The sequence below is a fragment of the Ostrinia nubilalis genome, chromosome 21 (genome assembly GCF_963855985.1).
Source record: "Ostrinia nubilalis chromosome 21, ilOstNubi1.1, whole genome shotgun sequence".
NCBI classification, from domain to species: domain Eukaryota; kingdom Metazoa; phylum Arthropoda; class Insecta; order Lepidoptera; family Crambidae; genus Ostrinia; species Ostrinia nubilalis.
Window position 1 is genome coordinate 8,821,741 of NC_087108.1, and position 27,150 is coordinate 8,848,890.

Genomic DNA, 27,150 nt, shown 5'->3' on the forward strand with positions numbered 1-27,150 from the left:
GCAGCTCTCAAATGTTTACATAATGGCAACATTTACCAAAAAAAGTATGTTTTCATTTACACAAATGATGACTTTACGTTTTTTATCTATTACACGCAGCATCGTTTGGTTATGTATTGTCTTTTATGGAAATATACTCAATCAACTTAACATAGAACAGTTTATTTTTAGTTTCTATTATATATAAATATCGTTTTATCATATAAAAAAATTAATGCTTGCATTTTTATTTAATTAAAAGAATAATTTTAAAGGTGATACTTTTTATTGTTGAAATCTATTAAGTGGCGATCGTGGACCGAAACGTAACCTCAATTGACATTTATCATTGTTGACAGAGCATCAAATTGACAAATCAACAACTCTTGCGGCCGAATACTGAAACACTACTCAAATCTGTCACTCAGCTGACGGGCTCCTAAATTCATAACTTCCCGTTGCGTAGAACAGTAGGGTTATAATAAGTATTTGGTCCACTGGTTGTATGGCGTTTGGTGCGGGGTTTCAAAGAGCTTCCAAATTATGAATCCAGACACAACACCGTTTCTTTAGAGATGCGGAACCTCGCTCGGAATTGCATGTCATTATAATAATATTTTTCAATAGCGTTCAGCATTATTGCGTTCCTGCGATTAGATCTAGGTATTTCCTCGAGCCTCGAAAGAAATGATAACGATGACACACATTATTTACCACTATTTAGGTCGATTTAGGTATAAGAATAGGATTTAAGATACCGCGCAAGCACTCTCAAATTTAACAGCTGCTTATGACGATTTGACAGTTGTTTGAGTAATGCTTAGCGTTGAATGGCGTTTCAGTATGCGAAAATTCATTTAAGTGGCGTTTGAGTGCAACTTAATTTGAGAGGTGCTTAAAAATTGAGAACTGCTCAGATATTGTTTTGAGTATGCGAAATGTAAGTTTAGGAGCTGCTTAACTATTTGAGAAGCCGTCAAATATTTAAATGGCGTTTCAGTATTCGGCCGTTAGTGTACCGTACCTAATATGATGGATTTTTGTTTCGAGATAATTTTTCTTGCTTGTACATTGAAGAGTCATTAGTCATTTACTTCTGCAGAATGTTCAATAATGCCTACAGTTTCGAAGATAAGGTTTTCAAAGGCAGACAGAATGATAGACGAACTCTTTGGGGGACTTTGATTTATAATGTAATTGATAAGAAATGCTGAAATGTGAAGTAAGTAGCTTATGTAGGCGATAGCACTAAAGCGCCTTGTCATTTTCATTTTCTAGTGCCTACAGCTTATGCACATAGATATTCCACGACTGGTAACTTTGCTGGTAATATTTTGCACGGATTTCATGTCTGATACTGTGAAATTTGAAATACCTTTTACTTGAATAACGGCTCAATTAAACAACGGCTATACGTAAGCGTATTTACTTACTTATTTTGTCAATTTATCATTTCAGTATGGGTATGTTAAACCGTGTATATTTTCAAGTTAACAATACTTAAACAAGTAGGTAGGTATCTGTAATAAATATTATTGCCTGAATTTCGACTTTCGATTGAACGTAATGCAATCAAACATTAAAATTAATATTTTTTGGAGTTTTGTTTTGATATTAAATTACTGTAATTAATACGTAGTAGTTATAAATAACATATTATTATTAAGATCTTACCAATTTAACTCCCGTGTAATGCAGCTCGCCTCGTTCTACTAGTAAATAATCACAAACAATGTTCTACGAACATGTTACTTTGTAAGAATAAAATTATCAGGCGTTTTATTTGTAAACAATATTTTTTACGGAAATAATGTACTAAATTAATTAATACAAATGTAGAAATAAAGTTCAAACGCACAGATTACGTTTATTTTTATTATTATTGTAAAATTTAGCGATTAGCTGATAAAAAGTCCCCTACTCTTCCGCGGGTGTCGTAAGAGGCGACTCTAGTCCACATCAAACAGAGAACGGGCAGCAGCGCTCTCTGAAAAACATCAATCTTTTAAACTGCGATCTCCAACCCGCCTGCCAAGCGTGGAGATTATGGCAAAACCCTCCACTATAGCGGAGGAGGCTCATAGTCCAGCAGTGAACTGTAAAGGACTGTTGATGATGATGATAAAAAATTATAATAAAAAAAACGTTCAGGATAAAGCTTGTTTTTAAAAAAGTTTCTTTTTTTAATAATTTTATTTTACATTTTTTAGTTGTAAATATCTCAATATCTGGGCCTGATCATCATTTAGCATAAAAGTGCTCGGGAAGTCGAATCCAACGAACCCAAACTCGATACTAAGTTTCCGCCGTTTCGTTTAGGAGTTCCTATGGCCAGATGGCCACCTCCTGACTCCATCATCAGACCAGCTCAATGGTACCATAATATTGTATTGTCATCGTACTTACATAAGTTTACCAAATTTCAGCTCAATCGGTTGAGGAGAACTGGTCTTAAATTCAGTTGCAAGATTTGTCCCCAACATACTAACAAGTGAAGTCAATATAAAGCTTGTAAAAAGTTGTCGCTTTCGTGACCGACTGTAAAATATTTTGGTTGCTAAGTACAGGTAGGTATTGAAAACAAAGTCCGTGTTGAAACTTGAAGACTCTCTTAAAAAGCATCGAAATATTTATGTCATCCTGCCACATCCTTGCTTTTTGAGGTTCACCCAGCAGGGAGCGTCCTACTCGACGTTTACTCAGTCTCAATTATTAGAGAATACTTACTATACTTTTCATCGGTACCTACTGCGACAGATTTAGCCAATCCACTGCCAGTTATGTTTGCTATATTTTTGGACTAGGTATGTCTATTTTTTAGTCTTTTGTCCAATTCTTCTCCCCATGGAATAATAATTAAAATATTCTTGAAAAAAAAAACAATGAGCCTAATCTATACAACTTCAGAGGTAGATGTCGTGTTTTAGGATATTTTCATATATCTCATTGCAAGATTGCTTACGTACTCTGATGGCTCAGCGACCCAAAGCGTGTCGTACCTCCGATAGATGTCGCTAATCGCTATTTATTTTTCGGTCATAAGCGGTTGCACGCCTGTCGTCTGTTTCAAGTTCGCGAAGTTCCGCGAAAATTGCTAAAGCCTATTTAATTAGCGTGGCTGAATTTCAGCATGGATAAGGGAAAATTGAGGTCATAATTTTCAGACCCGTGTTTAGCAACATATGGCTAGAGGCTTAAAATGAAACCATGAACATTGTTTATGTAATTATGTATTTATTCTTTGTCTTTTACAAAATATTGTATTGCACTATTATATCAGTTATATAATAGTTTGTGCTATGAGTATTAAGAAGTTGCTAACCAGCTGTAAGATTCGTACTCTAACGTTTAAATAATGTAAGGTAGACTTTCAAAATATGGCATTATGTAATAAATTAAAACTTAGAGTAACCAAAGAGTACTTGACAGATATTAGGTAACTAAGTAGTATAGTAACTTTCATTTAGGCTTGAATTCTTAATTTTTCTTACTCATTGTTAAGAAAATATCAGATATCATCTAAGTAGCTGGGTTTCTTATATTTTGTGTTGTCTTTTGTAAACATGACACATTTTTCGCAATTGTATTGCTCAGGGAAATTGCTACATTTAATAAATATAAGGACTTTCTCTATTTTGACATAATTATTAATTTACGTATTCTACATTTATTTGCTACATAATGCTAAATCACATCACAGATAGGGTATTATCATATCATAAATATTAAATAAGTTAAAGCTTAATTACTGTTATAATTTTCCCCAATCCTGTTTAATCATATCCGATCCCTTCTCTGCTATCATGTAAACTGGGGCATTTGTATGTGCTGATACGATTTCAGGCATTATACTAGCATCTATCACCCGGAGTTTACCAATCCCGTGAACTCGTAATCGAGAATCCACCACCGAAGATGGATCATTTTCTACCCCCATTTTACATGTCCCACTCTGGTGGTAAATCGTGAAGGTAAACATCTGAGCGTGACATGCAAAGTACTCATCACTACCAAAAGGACCATATTCTAAACAATCTGCTATCGGTACATCATACAGCTTTGCACCAAGTTTTCTCATTGATGGCTGTCTAGCAATGTCTATAGCTACTTTCATGCCTTCTACGATCTTCTGCAAATCTTCCTTATACTCAAAATAATTCGGTATAAGTGTCGGGTGGACTTTGGGATTCCTACTTTGTAACAACACTCTCCCTTTAGATTTAGGACGCATCAACATCGGGAACACCATGAAAGACTCAGTTTTGCCCATGGGACCGAATGTTTCTGCGTAAATGCGTTCGTCAAAGCCAAAGTTATATTGCAGCATAGGATCTCCGTTTAGACCTGAACCAATGAAAAGTAATTCCATGTCTGGCCACGCCGTTTTGTTAAACTTGTCCTTCAAGTCCATAAATACAAGCGCCTCGCAGCCGCCCGGTACTGAGAGCGGCCCTTTATGCGTATTCATCCATTTGAATACTATATCCAAGTGATTGAGAATGTATTCAGTGTTCAAGCTGAAATTCTGTGGTCTAACTACGAACTGGAGTCCACCTGCTGCGATGTGGTCCATCAAATTATATCCCACGGGCAAGTCTTTCACCACTTTGATTTTCATAGACTCCAAATGACTTCTTGGACCTATTCCCGAAAGCATGAGCAATTGAGGAGTATTTATAGCTCCTGCTGATAATATAACTTCATTAGTTGCTAATATTTTGTATTTTCTACTATGTTTTTCTAATTCTACACCTATTACTTTAGTTTTGGTTTCATCAAAAATTAGCTTAGTTACCATACTAGCTTTGGTTATATGGAGGTTTTTTCGTCCATTGATTGGGTATAAATAAGCTCTATTTGAGCTATGTCTAGTGCCATTTTTCATGGAAAGTTGTAAAAAGGACGCGCCTGATGGATTCTCACCATTATAGTCGTTATATTTGAAACCTAGTTCTTGAGCTCCTTTGATCCATGCTTTGCCTTTGGAAGTACGGTAAGGAGCGTGTTCCACATTCAAGTAACCGTTGTGACCGTGATATTTAGGGTCATCATGGGCGGGGATGTTGAAGTTTTCTATTTTCTTGAAATACGGTAATACTTCGTCCCATCCCCATCCATCGTTGCCCATATTTCTCCAGCCGTCATAGTCTTGCTGACTTCCTCTAGTGTAGATCATGTAGTTCAAGACACTTGATCCTCCCATGACTTTTCCTCGTGGCCAGTTGCATTGTTTGTTTTCGAACCCGGCGCAGTACTTGTTGGATGGCTTCGTTTTATATTTCCAGTTAGCTTGCGTGAATTGTAGGTAGTTGGCAAGGACAGGGATGTCCATGATGAAGTTTTCGTTGACACCAGCTTCGACCAGTAGCACTTTCCAGTCTGGTATCTCTGATAGTCTGTTCGCTATGACGCAGCCGGCCGTGCCAGCGCCCACGATGATGAAGTCGTATTCGGAGAGCAGATTGGGCTGATCTGGCGGTTCCCTATTCAGCTGATCTGTGCCCTCATGTAAGAAGTTCAGCAATGATCCTATGGGGTTGACGTTCTGCGTGCCGCTGGGCAGAAGCACGGTGAACAGCACCCATAGCGCGGTGAACACTGAAGGCGTACCGTAACGACGACTCATCTGAAATCGAGAAGAGAACAGTTTAAAGACCTTTGTAGTACGATTGGACATATTGCATGTACATTCAAAGTGTAATCGAGGCCGAGTTTACTACGAACAAAGATATCCTTGGTATTTATTCATAAGAAGGCATGCCTATGAATTTTAATATACACAGACAGCGTGATCCTAGACTGGATATAAAATATGAATGCGCTGTGAAATGTAGTACGTAAAGAAATATTAGGTATTATTTTCCTATCAAATACAATTTATTCAGTTTTTAACATTGGTGACCTAATTCCATATTCGTTCGTTAGCCCTTTCATTATAAATTCAGTTAGTGCACTAGATAAACCGAATTGACCTCCTTTAGCTCCAAATTATCGCTGAAGCTATGTATTGTGTGTTCGTGGAACCATAAAATGTTTACTATTCGCTGAAAGAACAATGTCGATAGTAGTATATTTTGTAAATCACTGTAATTTGCACCTATGGGTATATTTTTGACTGTTCTTATACTCGTAGATAAATAGGTAAATAAATCGATGATGTCTATTGTAAGAGTAGGCGCACACCGTTGATTTTTAGTTGGCCGATAGTTGTGCCCGATTTCAAACTGTATGAAGAATCGGCCAAATCGAATCGGCGTAGTGTGCGCACTCCCATACATGCCCATACTGATCAACAGCCCGACTAAACTATCGGCCGACGAAAAATCAACGGTGTGCGCCTACTCTAAACCAGACAAAACTTAAGTTTATGACATCTTAAAATTGACATATGAATTAATCGCGAAAGTAGACATCGATTGTTTATAACGTAACATACTGACAGAGGTCAATTATTATGTTGTTAAGACTAGCAACTGAATCTACGTCATACGATGAAATTTCAAGTTACTTCAGGAAGCGTTTATGTAAAATAGCATAGTAGGTTTACAATTAGCCTTTCAATGACACAGATCAGTTTCAGCATTGCCTTGAAACTCCTTTATTATCAAACACGTATTTAACGATTCAACAGTTTCGAGAACAATACTGGGGTATGATTGCAGATGATTGGCAGGTGTACTACAACTGGCAGCTAATCTTCTTTCTCGAGAAATAATTAGTGGAATAACGTGATAACTGGATAATTGCTCGATGACTTTGTTGCACGAGTGATTGTTGTAGTCGGTAACAAATGCGTATAAGGCAATATTATGTAGAATAAATTGTTCCTAGCCGCTATAGCTGGCAAGAAGAATCAGGTAGATAGATATAAAAGGATTTATTCGTTTACTCAGCAGTATTACTGCTGCTGTGATTCTTCCAATGTGGTATTCATTGTGTATAAACGCGATTTTTGATGCTGATCCGATTGCGGTCGAATCCAGAAAGATGAGTTTAAGTAAATGTTTTTTTTTCTAAATACCATAAATTAATATAAGAAAAAAATGGACTTACATGCACCGGAGTATGGTGACATTTCTGTTAAGTTAACCAAAGTTGGCTATTTATCACATAGAGCCGTTACGAAAATTTCACCAACTGTTATCTATTGGTATCAGTAGTGAGAAATGCAATTACTTAGCAAATACCTGCATTTATATGCAACAGTTCCAATGTAATGAAGATAAAAAGGTTATTTATCACCTAGTAATATAGTTTCGTTAGTTACTTTTTGATAATATTAGTTTTTTTAATTATAAATTATTATAATGGTTGTTTTTATCAAGTTACTGAGATTGCGACTAGCTTTATAGTCCAGTCAATAAAGCATTATAGATGGAAAACTGTAGAACACAATTTCTGACCTCGGGACTTTATTTAGCCTAGTTAGGAGGTGAACATAGCAAAAGTCCCCGCCCTTAGTCCTTGAGCCGGCGGGGAGAGGGGGGTTTAAAGGTACCACTTTTCGGTTTTTCGCTTAATCCTCGGAAACTATGCGTCCTAGTGACATGACTACTATGAACCAAATAAAGCTTATTCAATTTGCTACAGGCGAGACCGTCAAGTTTTTCTATATCTTGTATAGTTTTTGCGGCATCTGCTCTAGAAGGTCTGTAAAATTGGAAATTTTATTTTTGTCTTATATGTTCCTATCAGGAGAAAATCAACTAAATCAACATTGAGCAAACACTATAGACATGCGGGAGCATGTTAAGCCTAGTTCCAGGGAGGGGACTGCACCGTGCGTATATTTAGACGAACCCATTGTAGCCACTTTTGACTCCTCATAATTCAAAAACTACTGTGCATTAACACTTCAAATTTGGCTCATATGTTGAAACTTGCAAGATATACATCAGCTTCAAATTTCATAAATATGCCTTAAACGGTTCTTTAGGTATTGACGTCCAAAAATCTACATGTCTGACCTATAGACCAAATTCTAACCACTTCCAGATGACCTCGAAGGTTCAAATTTTGCATCCAGAAAGGTAGTTATGTAAATACAAAGGAACAAATAAAAAACCAGTAAATTTTAACATTTCACAGGTGATAGATAGATTTTAGTGTTCTAAATGTCGATTTTTGAACGTCAATACCTAAATAACCATTTGAGGTATGTTTATGAAATTTGAAGCTGATGTATATCTTGCAAGTCTCAATACATGAGCCAAATTTGAAGTGTTAATGCACAGTAGTTTTTGAATGATGAGGAGTCAAAAGTGGCTAAAATTGGTTCGTCTAAATATACGCACGGTGCAGTCCCCTCCCTGGAACTAGGCTTAACATGCTCCCGCATGTCTATAGTGTTTGCTCAATGTTGATTTAGTTGATTTTCTCCTGATAGGAACATATAAGACAAAAATAAAATTTCCAATTTTACAGACCTTCTAGAGCAGATGCCGCAAAAACTATACAAGATATAGAAAAACTTGACGGTCTCGCCTGTAGCAAATTGAATAAGCTTTATTTGGTTCATAGTAGTCATGTCACTAGGACGCATAGTTTCCGAGGATTAAGCGAAAAACCGAAAAGTGGTACCTTTAAACCCCCCTCTCCCCGCCGGCTCAAGGGCTAAGGGCGGGGACTTTTGCTATGTTCACCTCCTAACTAGGCTAAATAAAGTCCCGAGGTCAGAAATTGTGTTCCACGGATTTCTCTCTACACCGTCGTTAAGGCATTCATTGACTGGACTATTAAGTATTTTGTTTCTGTTTTTTTGTTGAGTTACTTATGTCAATTTTGTGTGGCTGGTAACCAAATCTTAGAGCCTTTTTCAACACTTGCCCATAAGTCCCAGATAGGAACTTATCTCGTATTTCTGCAATGTCCTTATCGAATTGAAAACATACATAAATGTGAATAATAAGATATATCTACTTAAACATAAAACGATTATAATTATAATTGTTTGTTATGTCTGGAAATTGAATCCAAGACACATTTGACTCGGTGACGGTAGAATTAACACGAGTCTGCGGAGACCCTATAAAATTTTTCAAATGATTTCCATGGTCGGACCCGGGTCTTATCAATGTAATCAGTGTATCCAGCTGCAGTGGATCCAGGATCTACAGCTTAACAGTGAAGACCAAGTTTGTCCCAGGGAATGTTAATCAGTCACCCGGCTAAAGAAATGTCGCAGATTTAAGACCCACATAATGCATTCTAGCTCTTATTTACCTTTGTTTTGCATCAATAACAGTGACGTCAGACGCGGCAGTCACGCAACGTTATAAGTAGCTTTGTTAACTTGTTGCGTTGTGACGTATCAGTTTCCTTGGGCGGGCAGCGGTTTTCCCGCCGTAATTAAATTGAATGAGTCATCCAGTTATATCGAGTTTGAAATCAGTATGTTGCGATTGATCTTGGTGCTTTTCTTCTTCTTTATTCTGACTGGCAACACATGACTGTAGTCAACGACAACAAACTTGATTTTTATTACTAAACCACAACTAACCTAACTTATTAAAATGTATGGAACTTTAGTCTGCGGGATGTCTGGTTTTTTCCACAACCAGGAAGCTCTTGGCCTGCATCTCACCTGGTTGAAAGGGATGACCAGGCCGAATGTGGGAGCTAGTATCACTCGAAAATCTCGGAATCCTCTCACAGAGGAACTGGCCTACTAAGTATCTTACCTCCAACTTTACTTTAAATGTAACTTCAGTTTTTTCGAAACGAAATCAATTTGACATTGGCTTTTTGGCATTGGCACTGTTCGAACGCAAATAGTATATTTTATGTAAAAAAATCTTTTCAAATGGCCTTAAATATGACTTTTTTTTTCATTTTTGTTTCAATGTAGGTAAATGTATGAAATTTGAATTATGTCAGGGTGAGTTTTAAACTTTAGAAGTAGGTATGTATGTACCTTTATAGTCTTTTTCTCCTAAGATGATCCGTATGACGTTTCGAGTTTGAAAGATTTAGAGATGTCACAACTAAACCATAGCGATTTATCTATCGATTTTTTTCGAAGAGTTAGTAAAACCTACTTTTAGAGAAATATTTTGTATAGGTGTTATTTGACAAAAAACGTTTTTTTAATTACAAATATTATTGTAACAATTTTTTATTGATAATATTCAAATTCCATGGACTTCGTGTTCCTAAAAAGTACTGGTTCTATTTCTTTAAATTAAAAACTATTAATTTATTTTCAATGCGTTTATTAAAGTCAACAATCGAAAAATATAGTTGATTTTTGTGATGTTTTTAATAACTAAGTATTCACTTCAATCGATTAATATACCGCGGTAATAATCGATTTTGTTATACAACAAATACCCCAGCACTAAATCTATTCCGTTTCACACATTGCGTACATTAAATAAAAAATATTTTTACATCGTATTTAATTAAAATATTATCAATAGACTCAGATTTTACTATATATTTCAAGACAAGTAGTTATTTTTTTTTTATTATATTGCTAATAAAATACAGATATTTTTTCAAAAATATTCTGCATGTAGTATGCGTAATATGGATAACCTTGAAGTGTCATACGGATCATCTTACGTGAAAAAGACTATAGTCACTTTTAATTGGGTATTTGCCACCACTCCCCAATAATTCTAAAGCACAACTTTTTTAAAAAGGCACTTCATTCTGGTCTTCCTTAAAAACTTAATTCATTTTAAATTACCGGTAAATTAAGATTTTTGGTTGCATTGTAATTGAAAAAAGTAGTTTAATTGAGTGACGAAAATAGTGACGTCACTGGTTAGTATTGCCAATTACAGAATTGAAGAGTCTTGTTTTGACAGTTTTAAAAAGTTCGTCAATTGATTCGTGGTGGTGGCAAATCTGCGATATGACTTTTAACAACTGAGGTGTGAGGTGTTATGCTAAAGGCGTGAAAAAACTAGGATCAAAAGGCTAACTGTGCCCTCTGGTTAACATTTCTTTACAAAAATCCATTGATTCGAGCCTCTATGTAATATGATACTACGTAATAAATGCAAAAATTATACAGTGCTTTTCCGCACTTGTCACTCGACTTGAACTCGTTTTTGTACTCGATAGAAATCTGTCTCTCTTTGTGATAAAGAAGTAAACCTTGAAAAGAAGCATGAATTAAATAACAATCATACGGGAAATACAATTATTGTTTAACACATAACATTATCTATGTGTAATGTTAACATAATGGGCTTATTAATTCCTTGATAACTTCATATTAAAATGTTGTATTTCTTACAAAACAAAGGTAGTACAAACCGAAATGCTTTTTCCAGCCATATGTCTTCAACCATGCCCATTGGGCCAAGCAGGTTAATTTATCTATAGAAAATCAAAACAAAAAGGGTCTCCGTGATCGCCCTTGTAGTGAAATGGGGAAATGTCAAATAACACTGCATTCAAAAATTCCCGATTCTATTCTCAGAATGATGATTAATTCAGTCGTTAAGTATGTGTATTTGTGGCCAGTATGTTTAGTACAATAAAAAAAGCTTGTGTAGCTACTTAAAAAAAACAGTTGATATCAGAGGGCTGAGTGTGAGTTTACTTCAAACTTCCTCACTAGTGAGCGCGTAAAAAATGTCATTAAAATGTATGACGGATTGTTCAGCGCCCCTAGCGGAAACATTCAAGAACTAAAATTTTCATACATTTTTCTAACGCGCTCACTAGTGAGGACGTTTGATGTAAACTCACACTGGGCCCTCAGATCACGACATTTCACGTCACGTAAACTTTTCAAAGTTTACTTCATTCTGATCGTGATGAATCTTGAATTGAGGTCAGTGACCCTCACATGAAGTGCTGTTTTATTGCTGAAATCATGAGTTAATCACAGAATCACAGACAGGGTCGGATAATAAACATATTTGTTTATGACATGCTAGCCGTGAAGAATTTTGGATGGCCCAGCTGGATGGTGTCAATCGAAACGTATTAATTGAGATATTTTTGCATGAAGAAAATTAATTAATGCCTTGGTTAGGAATTACGGTGTTCTTTTTTAAGAAGAAGGCAAATGGGTAACTAGGGCAAATGGGTAATATTACGAATAAGGCAAATGGGTAATATTACGAATTACTACTTTAGAATGCTAAAGTAGACTATAATAAATCAAAGAACCAAAACAAATCGACCATGCTTTCAAGAACAATTTAATACTAATTAATACTTCTCTAAAATTACCTGATTTTGTCAGTTTTTGCATAGGATAATTGTTTTAAAATCCTTAATCTTCAATGACAGGATAATTCGCGATTGAAAATTAGATTATCCAACCTTTTATCATCATCATTTCACGGTCATGCGTGCGCGCAGGTTGGAAGTCGCGAACTTGACTTCAACGAAAGGCCGTAAATCATTAGTAATTGATGTTATCTAATAAATTTTGAGTTTTGTTTATATTATTTCGCATATATTAACAAATAGCTATCGTTAAAAGTTGATAGTTTATGTTAATTTACTTATTATGTGAAGTTTTTTCGAATTTATAATAATAATGAGTTTTTTATGCTCTATCATCAAATTATTATCCTTACCTAATAAAATTTTGGTTTTGCAGACCGTGTAGACACTTATTGTTATTAATTCACGCTCACTGTATAAAATTCAAGATCATACATTTTTCTGAAAATTACTAGAGATTTATCGGTTATGAAGAAAATGGCAATAAAAGTTAATGGGCGATTATGTATGGTTTTTGTTTGATTTATGTATGATTTTACAATTATGTAGAGTTAATATCCTGATGGTAAATATTTATTTATTATATACCCAGTTTGATTTATAGATTTGTCATCACTCGTAGTGTAATGAGAAGAGATCGTTAGGTTAATTGTAATCACCTGCTGTAATTAGTTTGATGACGTGAATTAACTAAATGCGAGAATTTCTTAATACATCGATAGAAACTACTCAATTACTAGATAGATAGTACTGCATAATTTCGAAATAATATAAGTAGCCCTATTATTAATCTGTCCAAAAATCACTGTTTTTATTATTTTTTGTTTACCTTTTAGCTTCTATAACAGTTGTTTTGATGATCATGGATCTTACCATTACTTGTTTAAAAAGTGATATTTTAATAAATTTCACAATCACCACGTGTACCTTTCTTTATATTCAAACTTCCATATCACTTCCCGGATTTGTCCTGAAAAATCCTTTAATTTTTCGCTATTAAAACCTATCGAATTTTTATTTTTAAACCACAGATATTTCATCACATCACTAATACTTACATTGTTAACGTATTTCCAAAACCAAAAGGCACATCACAACACGCACTCCGCACTCGCGCGCAGGACACGCTAGCGCCACTGTTGTCGCGTCCTCGCCGCGGGCGGTTATATCGACTCGGTCTAATCGCCCGAACTTGAGAGTTCAAGGCGAAGGGCTTGAACTCCAGGGCGGGTTTAGGTGCTTTCAGGTTGATGAGTATTTGATACAATTTACCAATAAATCTAAGGCACAACTCTACTAAAAGAACTTATAACTTGAAGTCTATTATTTTTTTTGTAAACTGTAATATCGTCTAATGGCTCTTGAACTTGACAGTTCATCAAGGGGAAAGGCTTGAACTCTAAAGGGCGGATTTAGATGCTTTCAGGCTGATGGGTATTTGATACCATTTACCAATAATTCTTAGGCACAACTCTACCAACAGAACACATCATTCTAGTTTTGATACTCAACTATTTTCTGTTATATCGTCTAATCGCTCGTGAACTTGAGCGGTCAAGGCGAAGGACTCTTAAGGCGTTCTTAGGAGGGCTGGAGTGTGCTTTCAGACTATAATTAAATTGAATATTTAGGCTGGGTTGCACCATCTTACTTTAACTTCGACAAACGTCAAAAATCTGTCAAACTCCATACAAAAAACATCGTTTGTTACTTGAACTCAGCGTTAGTTCATTTGTTACTTTTTTAGCAGTAATGACATATTTTAAAGCAAATCAGCTTTTATAAATCTGGACTATATAATAAGGTTATACTTACTACATTGCAGTGCAACAATTTTATAGTTGTTTCCTTTTGCAAAATGTCATTTGTATGCAGTTTTTTTACACGGAAACGGACAATCTATGACTGTCCCCTTTTCCCCTTTGTCTTTCCTTCGTGAATCGTGCAAGGTAATCGTTTATTTATCGATCGCCATATTATGGATCCATAATGTATTTTGCATGAAAAAAGTTAGTCAAAAAACTTGTTATTCCCATAGGTAAAAAGCCGACTTTATTGTTCCTTTAAACACAATCCTGTGATATAAAAAGTATGTACTCACTCAGGACAAGAATGCAATCTCAAAAGGTATATTTACAAGATACCTACAATGAATCTGCGACATTTTATAAAAAAAAGTTTGAAAAGAGAATCATTATGGTAATGAGATTTTATAATTTATTATGAAGCTAAACCGATTTGAATTTATGGGGGAAACCCAAAATTCATGCAGATAATGTCGAACTGGAAGTTGGTAAACTAAAGCGAATTCACACTGCGAGCCGGATTTAAGGTGGACTATACATTGACGCAGAAGTTTCTGCGTACGCGCAAATCACTGGCATCGTGGTCGCAACTAATTCACTGACCACACGATGGTGAATAAATTAATCCCATCTAACTTGTAACGGCAAAAAAGGAAAAATGTAAAACTTTCCATAGGTAAACAAGGTATTAAATCGACCGAAGGCTACCTTTTTGCGAGCTTGTGATGTTTTTGCGGTGGTATGAATGATCAAATTATTTAATCTGTAATCTAATCTCATGTATTTAGACTTTAGTTAGTGACGTGATTGGCAATACATATAATATCTAAAACCGTTTATGCTTCTCCTAGAAAGGATTATAAGGTTAAGAGCTTTAAAAAAGAGTTTGACAAACTATCTACAAAAAACCCAAAATGATTGCCTCGGAGAGACGATCGTAAACATATAATAACATAGGAAGGCTAAATTGGGAATGTGTTTAAAAAAACTGGTGTTATGGAGTTATAAAAAAAATGTTAAGTTCGAATAGTGGGTGGCCTAATAATAATCGCTTATCCTTTAATAGTATACCTAGATGCGGTAGTATAATCGCTTATCTTTTAGCATCCTAGATGCGATAGTTCTATGTTGTTTATAAAGTTCAAATATTGAAGCCAGTTTTGCTGATTTCGTAAAGCAGCAGTTGGCATATACGAGTAAATGCCCAAACCCTTAGCATGAGATTCTTAGAAAGTTCTGACATGATTTAGTTACCTTTTTTAGTTTATGTAATGTTTTCAGTTGCTTTTTTCATATTGGAATTAGTGCGTTTTGCTCTACATAAATGACCCAAAGTTTTCAAGTTCTTGGAAACAACCTAAGGTCACACAAGATCACGCAATTTGAGGCAATCGGCTTTTACAGTTTACATTGAATAATATCGATTCACTTGACATTGCTCTACAAAATTTTATAAAAATGGGACGTGAGAAGAAGGAAAATTATCCAAGAATAATTCCTAATATGAGAAAAAAGAACTCGCTGTCTTCTATGAAACACGAAACGAGGGGAGAAATAAAACATAATTATTCAGTAACATTGTTGCCAATTTAATCACTTGTTTAAATAAAATGAATCTGGTTTACATAACATAACATTAATGATAACTTTTATAACGTAATGGGACTATTCCCACCTCTCGTTTCCACCGCTGCAACTCCTGTGTATCCAGGATCTACAGCTTGACCGCCAATAAAAACCCAACCAGTGAAGGTCAAGTTTATAACGTGATGTTAAATTTCACTTCAGCAAACATATTCAGCCTACTCTAAAACTAGTTACAATAAATATGGTACTTACTGGGTAATTAACGTATCACTAACAAATATAATTTCACCTATAAATCGGTACTCCCCAATCTTCCTTGATCAAATCGGCTGCTTTCTCAGCCACCATCATAGTCGGTGCATTTGTATGAGCAGCTGGTACATGGGGCATGATGCTAGCGTCCACCACCCTCAGACCACTTACCCCATACACCCTTAGTCGAGGGTCTACCACTGCTTCAGGGTCATTCGACGGCCCCATTTTGCTCGTACAACAATGATGGTATATCGTATTCGTTATAGTTTTCATTGCACAAAACCAGTACTCGTCCGAATTGAAGCCATGATGAGCACAGTTGGGCAAAGGCACATCATGTAATCTACTTCCAAATTTTTGGAAAGCCTTGGTTTTAGACAGCTGGATTGCTTTCCTGATCCCATGTAATATCACTCTCTGGTCGTGCCCATCGTCTGAGAAATAATTTGCGTGTATCACGGGCTTTGTGTAAGGGTTCTTATTCTTTAGTAAAATTCGTCCCCTTGATTTTGGCAGTAGAATCATAGGGAACACCATCCACGTATCTTTATGACTTATCGAACCATACACGTTATCATACACATCGTCGTCAATAGCAAAAGCTTGCTTGTAAGCTGGTTGAGACACCAATGACCCACCTACAAAGAGTAATTCAAGATCTGGGTAGCCATCGTCGTCATGAGGATTCTTTGTGTCAATAAAAGCTAAAGCTTCAGTGCCACTAGGAGCTGATAGGGGACCAGTGTGATGACTGAAGTACTCTATAATATTTTGCAATGTAGCTACCCGTTCGATTCTAATCGAATCGGTTGTGTTAATGACAAAAGTCAGACCTCCTAATGCCCAATGATCTTGCAAATTGTATCCCACTGGTAAATCGACTATTGTTTTTATGTTCTTTTCTTTCAAATGGTCTTTAGGACCTATTCCGCTGATCATTAGTAATTGCGGAGAGTTGATTGCTCCAGCTGATAAAATAACTTCTCTTTTGGCACGGACAATAAATTGCTTACCGTCTTTTTTGAATTTAACGCCGTATGCTCTTTTAGTCTTTGGATCTATGAGTATTTTGGTTACCATAGCTCGTTTGGTGATGTGGAAATTCGTTCTGTACTTGATGGGATGTAAAAATGCTCGACTGGTGCTCATTCTGGTGCCGTTGTTCATTGTGAACTGTATAATTGAGTAGCCAATTTGTTTCTCCCCGTTGTAGTCGACTACTTTTCCCCCAGTTTCGATGCCGGCTTCCAGGAATGCATCGGAAAGGCGCGTCCTCCAGTTAGGGTGCTGCAGGGTCATCTCGCCTCTGGTGGAGTGATGCCTTTTATCTCTTGCTAGATCAGGTATCTGTATGTTTTCTGACCTCTTGAAGTACTTGAGAATCGATTTGTAATCCCAACCTGTAAGGTAAACAGAGATTTGTTGTAGGTGATACACTAGGGATACAAGCTTCATTTGATTTTTTAATTTTAGTTTATTATTTCATTACTTGCACTATGATGATCGGAGATCTAAATATAGGAATAAAATACGCAGTATCTAATACCTTTAATGGATAATATATGATAATGTATTTCTTGTGACTAGTTCTTATTAGTGGTTTGTAGAAAAAAAATCACTTCGTCATACAAAAAGTTGTTGGTCTATTTTTAAGTTATGCTTAGTCAGGTTTTTTACCTGGGTTGCCGTTAGCAGCCCACCGGTCGTAGTCCCTCTTGTTGCCCCTAGTATGCATCATGGAGTGAAGCACGGAGGAGCCTCCGACGACCCTCCCCCTGGGCCAGGCACACCGCCCGGCGCGCATACCTCGGCAGCCGGCTCTCTGAGAAATAATTGACATGTTTTAAGCAGTGTTTAAAGTGGTTATATGCCCTAAATCCACCCTGATGAATCACAAAGCCTAATTTAGAAGTGTTTAGTGAGAATTTAGTTCATTAAGTACATTCATGTACATGAAAGTTAGTTTAGTTTTAAGTTTAAGTATAAATCCATGTGTTTTGATTGACGCTAGATGGTATCGGTCTCCGATAGGTACCCTATATAAATCATACGAGTAACCTTATTTTGAGAAGTCAGTTAAAAGGCGAGAGAAAATTGGTAACAACTCCATGTTTATATTTTTTTATAAATGTTAATTGAACGATTTATTTAAGTTTACGCTTTATTAATATTGTAAATGACAATTTATTAACGATTTGTTTGATGTCAATGCGTCATTTACTTCGACGTTATTCTGTTATTCACACTATGTCACGTGTTGTTGGTATTGAGTGTTAAGTATCGCAAATTACTGTACTAGAAAGGTTGAATGAATTCGTGAATAAAAATATGACCTGTTATTACAGTTTTGACACAATACAAATTGCAATGGCTGATTGTGGAGATATCGACGCCCAAGAGAAATGTTAAGGTTAAGAGGGCTCAGACTGAGAAGTGAAATAAAAATTAAGGGAGTTCAACATGTATGTAGGACAGACGACAGATTAACAAGTTTAAAACACTGTGGCTTATTATAATTATGTAAAAATAATAGGTGTGGTTTTCCGAGGAAAATGTTTAATATGTGTGATGCTATGGCGATTTTACATTAGTTTATAAATAACAAATCACCGCTTATTAACTATTCGGTAACTGTCAATTCAATAGTGAGACAAAAAGCTTTTTTGCACGCTTATGAGATCAAGGAAGTCTAATTTAAATTTAGAACTCGATTTTGTACTGGTAGGCGGTTAATCTTATTTTAATTTTAAATCGAATATGGTATTTATAAACATATGCGTAGGCGCAGCCAGTATCGTCTCTCAAAGTTTATAATTAAAAACGCGTATACTTATTTCAATAAAGTATGTATGTATAATATGTAGCGATTTTTAGTAAGGTCTGAAGATCCGGCAAGAATGTAACCTTGCTTTTCACTGTTAAGGGCAAGGACAAGTAAGTGAACGTAATGCTGGGAATCCATAGTAGAAATGACTACACTCGACGGTTACCTACAGTTGCACTGCAAAGATCGCTTTTGTCTCGTATGGTATAATGGCTGTCTGGTCTAGCTGGACGAGCAAGCAACCTTTATAATTAAACTAGCTCTTGTCCGCAGCTTCACACGTGTTCGCACAGTCACTCTTCCTGAGACAAATCGCGAGAAGCTATAGATCCCCACAGTTTTCATCCTGTAATTCACGTTCTTCAAGATTTATTTGCGCTAAACTAAGTTGCAATACCCTAGCAGGGTCCATGCCATGGTATGGGTCTATGTCTATATTATGTAAGAACCTCTGTATACCAACATTGGAGCACTAAAGAATTTGAATTTGAATTTTCCCTACGTCCTTTTCCAATAGGTATTTTACCTACATTTTATACCAAAATCCATCAAGGCTCTTGAAAATACAGAGACAAGAGGACTTCGTATTTATAATGATAATTAGTATAAGACAAAATGATAGTAAACCGAAAGCTTCCTACACAGTTAGACGAGTATTATTCGTTTTATATTTTAAAACTTTGCGCATTAAAGCCATTATTAGTTTCAAACTAATTTATTATGTTTGTATTATGTTAAAAAGTTATTTTTAAACTTCATATTTATCGTCATTAACAACAGTATGACGTATTTTAATATGGTTAAAATAATTCGATTAATGACTTTTCATTATCATAAACTGACTTAACCAAACAACACTTTGTACTTTAGTATGCAAAAAGGTTATTTTTAAACTTCATATTTATCGTCATCAACAACAGTAATGACGTAGTTTAATATAGCTAAAAAATAATTCAATTAATGACATTTCATTATCATACACTGACTTAACCAAACAACACTTTGTACTTTATTATGTAAAAAAAGTTATTTTTAAACTTCATATTTAACGTCATCAACAACAGTAATGAAGTATTTTAATATAGCTAATAATAATTCAATTAATGACGTTTCATTTATCATAAACTGACGTTACCAAACAACTTTTTGAACCTTATGATTTCCGGATCTTTTTTACTCAATTTGTTTAAGTATGGAAAGTCAATCAGTTTTTTATAATTCTTCGCAAAACACATTCCATGTACAGTCGACAGCACATCCGACTACATATTTTTGTTGAAAAATCGTTCTTATAACAATTGTATAAGATATCACAGTGTTAGTTTATGCTGTCATCCGTTCACTGGCAAAACCCAGCAGATTACTCGCCGGTCTTGAATAAAAACTACGTCGTAATGCTACATTGATTTAATATCTGCAAGGCGCGAGCGGCATACGAGATGCGACTCTAGAATCTGGCTAATCCACTAAAAAAGTCGAAAAAAAAAATCGAAATCGAATAGATAAAACAATAGAACATTTAAATCTTTCCTACTCACTATCTATCTCGATTTAGTCAACTAATCCATAGGGTCCACTGTCCAGTCGACTAAAAAGCGGGGTCTGTCCGAGCTTTTTCTCTATGTGCTTGGGCCTATACTATACCTACATGACGTTATGTCGCAGGCCCTTTACAAACATACCTAGTTACCCCCTAGCATAGAAATAAGCAACTTCTCTATGTATATTATGATTAACTCATTCATATAAAATATCTTATTTATCCTAAAACAAACCGTCGTTAACTTGTTTAATGTAATTTATTAATCCAATAAAGTTTTTTCCATCAAACTGTCATCGAGTCGTAATTAGTTATGAGCCATCAAACAAACAATAGCCTAAATTAGGAAGTTTCCAAGTTCATGTTATTATAAACTATTAATTGTAGTATTCATTACACTATTCTAGCACTTAATTATACCCAAACAGAGAATATCTTTAAAATTAAATAATTTGCAGACCATTAAACTCATATCTATTCATAAAATAAAATTATGCAAATAGGCACTTACTAGCTTTTGCCCGCGGCTTCACCCGCGTGAAATTTATTTTGTCACAGATCGTCATAAATTGTAGTCTATACCTATGTTATACTTGGTTATGAAAAATAATACTGTGAAGTTTCATCGAAATCCGTTCAGTAGTTTTTGCGAGAAAGAGTGACAAACATGTAGACATCCAGACAGTCGCACACATACACACACACGCACGAATAAACCTAACCTCACCTATACCTACTTGTAATTTCAATAGTGTACTTAAGATTAAGTTTCATTTTTATAGTAATAAAAAACACTTCTATTCTGTAATACCTACTTATTCACGCAATATTGCAATATTTACTGTATTGTAAACATAGCTTCGCCATTAATTTTAGATTAAGCCAACAGCTCTTAACTTGTACCACAAGCAATACTTTTTTACCCGGGCGAAGTAGCTGCTGCCATACATTATGTAAGTTTTTGCATACTACCCGCATAATATTTTTAATACTTTTCGAGTCGAATTTTTTTTTTTTCTACCTTAGAAAATTCTCATACTTTTATAATTGTTATTTTCTTAAATGTTAATAAAATATTAATCTATTTATTTATAACATAGACCATTGTATGGGGTGGAGGGTTGGTAACCTGAGACACAGGAATCTTCCTAGTTCAGGTATCAACCCACCAACATTCTTACTTTGTTTTCACTGATTGTTTGTTATCATAATATTATCTGTTATGTTGGTGAGAAATAAACATTACTTTACTTTACTTTACTATAACGGTAGTATTGATATAGACTTAGTCCGATTCCGAAATTATCACTAGATTATTTGATTGATTTATTCAATGAATAAATTTAAACGCCAAAGTAACCCCCCCCCCCCCTCTAATAGTTCTACTTATTTTTTTTACTCGAATGAAAGTTCACAGAAAACTATTTTTCACTTGGCTGCTTAAACCATGACTTCGTCCGCATATGTAGATTAGTAGTTATTACAGCTTAAGGATTAGCAAAATTCTGTCCATTAGCTACAATAATATTTACAGAGATTCGCTTCAAAAGCGACTGAAAGTAAGTGGCTTTTAAAATAAGTAAGTTATAAACAATGCAAACAAAAATGACCGCGAAAAAAGGACTGACCGTTACTCATAACAGTTTAAAGAGTATCGGAATCGGTCGCTTGTGTTGTTTATTCTGTGATCATACAACGAAGACAATTTAAAGAGTCATGCAAGCGGTATGCAAGCGTAATGGATGTAATGGCTTTGACGTATCCATCTGGCATGACAATGACGTCTGAATCGAAGGCTGGTGGAACTAGATATTCTAATTGATACGGCTTAACATTGACACGCTGCTAATTATTAGTGGTTTGTTTACATTTTTCCCGGTAAAATAAAACAAGAAAGGTGACAGGGTAGTAAGCTGCACAATATTGCTGCAAGTTATTAAATTATGTATTTTAATAGCGGAGGCGAAAATGATGCTGGTACCTACAATCCTACATAAAATTTGTCACCGGTTTATGAAAAGAAAACTTATTGTAACTTGTAACATAATTTGTAAAGATCAATAATTACAAACTACGCTACTACTAATATTATCACACTGCGCCGCGCTCCGCGGCGGAGCGCAGCGCATTGTGATAACCGCCTAAAACATGCATAACACGTAAATCAGGTTTGGATTAAAATATTTAAAATAAAGAACTAAAAGAGATGATAAAAAATGCAAAAACATTAAACCTTTCGCCCAAAACGTTGCTAAAAGTTCCTTGACTTCTGACTCTGAGGCAAGATAACGGATTGATTGGCCATTGGTCCCTTCAAACTGGCTATATTATAATGATACCAATTAATAAGGTATGTTGTCTAATATTATTATTAATCAGAAAAACACATAAAGCGTATCTTCATTCACGAAGATTATTAGTTCGTTACTTTAGCTTTTATTTATCAGACTTTTCTTAGCGCAGCTTTGCTTCAGAATTAAATACAGTGTTTAGATTGTAAAATCGTTTTTAAGTCACACAATCAATTGTTATGCAGGGAAATAAATATCTTAGAAAAATAAGATAATAAATAGGGCTGTCAAATTCTTCTAATGACTTTTTTGTTACTTTATAAAAAAAAATATGATTAAATATGGCTTTCAAACAAAAAATAGCAGATCCTTGAAAAACACGGAAGTTTGTTTTTTGAGAAGCTTCTATTTGAGTTTCACAATACATAATGTAAAAAAAATATTAACGAACTTAAAGTTGATTTGCTTAGTAGTTACGATATGGCTCTTGCACGTAAAGGATCCGATTTCTGATCGAGTTCGTTTAGAAAATTGTCCAACTATGTATGCTGCTATGTGCCACCACCACAATCTTGTAGTATGGCATTTCGCAAGACAATTTATTTTTCATACTTTGAGACCTTGACAATTTGTGTATTTTCTAGAGTTCATTGTTTTGCTAATTAAACGTAGCGTACGAGTATTTTTAAACTGAAATGTTTTCTACTGTGTAAAATAAAAAGAAAGATCATGTACGTCAATATTTGTCCTTATCGTTGTTTTCATCATAATGTATGCAGTAACTTGAGTAAATTATTTTTAACTGCGCTTCTTAAAATATGGTTATTCAACAAGCTAGTAAATTGAGACACTGAAACATATCTGCTGATTATGTGGTTTTACACAGCCTTGCATATTTAAAATTTTATGGGTTTTAATAATATGCCAACGGGGCATACTCGTGTAATTGGGTAAAATGATTCATACGATGACCAGACACAAAAGGTATGATGGCAGTAAGCTTTCTTAACTTTTTCTCAGTCACAAAGCATTAAAGTAAAGTACTTGGTCTATTTTCACCCATTTTCTCATGATAAAAGGCCAGAAATTCCAAGAAACACAATTGTTATTAAAGACCATCAACGCGTTATTAATGAGTGTCTAAAAGAGTCCAAGGAAAATGTTCTATTGACTTCTCTCTAAACAAAACTTAACAAACTTTTTAAATTACTTGTTTGTAGACTCTAAAATTTAGAGCCGTCTAATAGCGGGCCCTTTTTAACTTATTACTTGTGATTCACGGTAAAACTTCACTAAATTCTCTGCGAAAACACGTTTTATTTATTATACAAGAGCCGTGTTCTCAGATCAGCCTATGAGAGCTGCATAAAAATGGCGACATTAGGCCTTTTATCAATCTTCTTGAGAGTCGACACAATGCTCTATTGTTTGTTGGCTCGCCGTGGCATAGATTATCCCTAAAAGGATCTACAATGTTAAATCATACCAATAAAAGGTTTACTTTATGATGCCCTGGGGCAGGTGAAAAATTATGAACTCTAACAACTTTTTAACTAATGAATAATAATCATTATGCAAAAAAAAAAATTCTGCGTTCCGGTTTGCAAACGATTAAAGGTTCAAGGTTTTAACACCCTCTGAATAATTGATCACGTGTTTTATAATAATTATGATGTAACAATACAGGTGAATTTTTAAGTGTGCGTGGATAGCCAGACTAGCCACGGGCTTTTGCTCGCGTAAAATACAATCGGTCATAGAAAGATACTTAAGGATTTGGCACACTGGAAGCTGTCTGCGGTCAGGTCAAAGTGAATGCAGCCCGCATAATGTAAGATTATTTTGACCTGACCGCAGACCGCATTCAGTGTGGCAAATCCTTTAAACAATTGCGCACACGCTACGATGCCATTGTTATGGTACTGTCATAATCTTACTTTGATGTAGTTTAGTCAGACCACAGATCACAGAAACTAAAGGGATGTGACAAGTGGGCGGGGCCGGTGTCGCAGCAATATGCCCAAAAACTGAACACATTGCTCGTTACAGCAATGGTAACAAAAGCGACGTCATATTGTAAACAGTTTACATTGCTTGCGTAGTACTAAAGATTATTCGAACGTTGAGTACTGATACCGCAGTGGATAATGAGCACATATTTTGATTACTTTGTGTGTGTGAATTTCTAATGCGACACTCAGTTTCGAACTTGAAAGCGACCCCTTGCTGGCAGTGGCCCAGAACAGAGGACGTCTAGGACCCAGACAGTAGGAGGTTTGATGAAAGACGTTTCTTCATCTATGTTCATAGTATTAGAGACAAATATTTATAAGTATAAGCAATATTCAGTAAAAGACTAATCAAAAGCTACACATGCGTTGGACAGTAGTTTAATAAAATGATATTTCCATACTAAACGTCACTTATAAGTGGTCAACGCGTGTAAGTTTTATTAGTAAAGGCTATGGTAAAGGTTAACCAAAGTCTTAGATTTTGGTTTCTGGTCACGCCTAATGCTCAAAGAGTACTGATTTTTTAATTCACGTTTGGCTTTACAATGCAATACCTATGCATTTCATTAGAAAGCAAATGTGCCAAGGGCATGTAGCTAGATGTTTTATTATTGGACTTAAATGCCTATAGTCGCAGGTCAGGCATTTTTAGCTCCTGTACCGTATGCTGACTACGTAGTATTGCGAAGCTGATCACCAGGGTTAGTCTGAAGTAAGGTCAAAGACATACTTAATGCTTAGATAAAGCTAATAAGTTACTCTAGTCATATACGAACACTAATTTATTGCTGGTCCATTGATAAACTTCGTAAAATTATTGCTACTACCCAAGGAGATGCATTGTATAAAATCAAAATGACGTAGTAAATTCCATAACTCCATCGAAAAACAGTTTAAACATTTCATAAACAGTGCTGGCCGATTCTCTGTTAATTACTGTCTGAAAACAATTGACCATTCATTTATACCTTTCAATAACCTGTGCCCGCGACTTCGTACGCGTGAAAATAGTTTGAATAATATTTCCCGTTTTTGCAACATTTTTCTTTACGGCTCCGCCCAATATAACCTGGGGCCTTCCTAGATAACTGGCTACCCAAACCAAAAATATTTTTTCAAATCAGACTATTAGAGATTAGATTGAACGCATCAAGCAAACAAAATCTTCAGCTTTATAATTTATTATTTATTTATTTATTTTCCATATAAATACACACAGTAAACATTAATATTTTCTGCCAAACTGTGACACAGTTTGTCGGCAGCAGTTCTCACAATACTGTTATTACATAGCCTCTAAATTACATTATACGTATAGGTACAGACGACGGCACGCCAAGTAAAACACTTAAGTTGAATTGCACCACCCCACCCCAATCGCGACCACAACAACCGGTGCCTTCTATATGGAGTTTGACAGACCCTTGACGTTTGTTAAAGTTAAAGTAAGATGGTACAACCCACCCCAAGGCCTCTTTTCTTACTGATAAAATGGTGACCGCCGCTGACTTTTTACACTAAATAAATCTTAATGTTAATCCCAAACATAAAACCAATGTTCAAACTAAAACATTTTGTAAACACGCACTCACACTCGCATACACATACACACATACACATAGGTACACATACACACATATTACATGGTAGAAACATAACACTTAGCTTTTTAACAATATCTATTAGTATTCTGTGGTATTACACACAACATAGGTAACCGTCTGAGGACAATAATACTCGCAAGGTCATGGACACAACGATAAATAGTGCTTTCGCAGAGTTCTCTTAAGGTGGTTTTTACTTATTATGTTTTCAAGGAGGTCGTAGGGCAATTCATTTAACAGAGTAGGTACTAGCCACCTTCTTTCTCTCTTTCCATAATAGTTTTTAATCTTAGGCACAACTAGCTTTGGTTTTTTAGATTGACGGGTTGCATATGTATATTCCCTCTCCTGCTTAAATTCGTTTTTATCATATTGTTCAGTCAGAATTGTTACTTTTACTTTAGATTCTATTGGTAGTATTTTACACATTTTAAAAAGCTGTTCATAGTTTCCCTTTAGCGCGATTTTTTCCTTGGTTGATATTAAAAGCTTTAGTAATCTTATTTGCAATGATCTCACTTTATTAATGTGTACAGGAAAAGTAAGGCCATAGGCATTTAATCCGTATGATATTACAGCCTCCACTAGCGCATGATAGAGAATATACATAATGCTCCTGGTAACCGCATATTTTATATTATGTAATTTACCCAAAATTGTTCTTAATTTGTTACAAACCAAGTTAGCATGCAAGTTCCAACCGAAGTGTCTATCTACTGTCAATCCAAGGTACTTATACGATATTACAGGTTCAAGTTCTACACAGGTACAGTTATTTTTTTTATTATGCAAGCAGTCATAGCTATGGCCCTTGATACTAATATTAATATTTTTATCTTTAGTATAAGGAGATATTATACACATCGACTTAGTCTTATTAATATTTATAATAATTCCATTATCATGTGCCCAACGAACTATACCGTCGAAGTCCTCTTGCATTACTTTTTGTATATTTGTTTTGTTTTTACCGCTATATATGATACATGTGTCGTCCGCATACATATAAGATCTGCAGTTCTTCAAGACATTTGGCATGCTGTTTACATGCATAATGTAGC

General features: G+C 35.2%; 4 protein-coding genes across 5 annotated transcripts in view; 2 read left to right on the top strand and 2 right to left on the bottom strand.

Annotated features, from left to right (window-relative positions):
- Positions 1-27,150, top strand: part of LOC135082466 (LIM/homeobox protein Lhx5) — a 369,539-nt gene that overhangs the window by 335,893 nt on the left and 6,496 nt on the right. The window lies entirely within an intron of this gene.
- LOC135082302 (flotillin-2) overlaps positions 1-27,150 on the top strand; it is a 268,349-nt gene that overhangs the window by 25,822 nt on the left and 215,377 nt on the right. The gene's annotated exons all lie outside the window — the stretch shown is intronic.
- Positions 3,218-13,305, bottom strand: LOC135082051 (glucose dehydrogenase [FAD, quinone]-like). The gene is made up of 2 exons (XM_063976802.1): positions 13,230-13,305; positions 3,218-5,605 (listed from the first exon to the last, which is right to left on the bottom strand). The coding sequence occupies exon 2, from the start codon at positions 5,603-5,605 to the stop codon at positions 3,731-3,733; it is 1,875 nt and encodes a 624-aa protein (XP_063832872.1). The 5' UTR covers positions 13,230-13,305; the 3' UTR covers positions 3,218-3,730.
- Positions 15,605-27,150, bottom strand: part of LOC135082310 (uncharacterized) — a 57,279-nt gene continuing 45,733 nt past the window's right edge. Inside the window, 2 exon segments of the mRNA XM_063977102.1 lie at positions 15,605-17,218; positions 17,496-17,640. Coding sequence (XP_063833172.1) covers positions 15,849-17,218; positions 17,496-17,640 — 1,515 coding nt within the window. The 3' untranslated portion in view covers positions 15,605-15,848.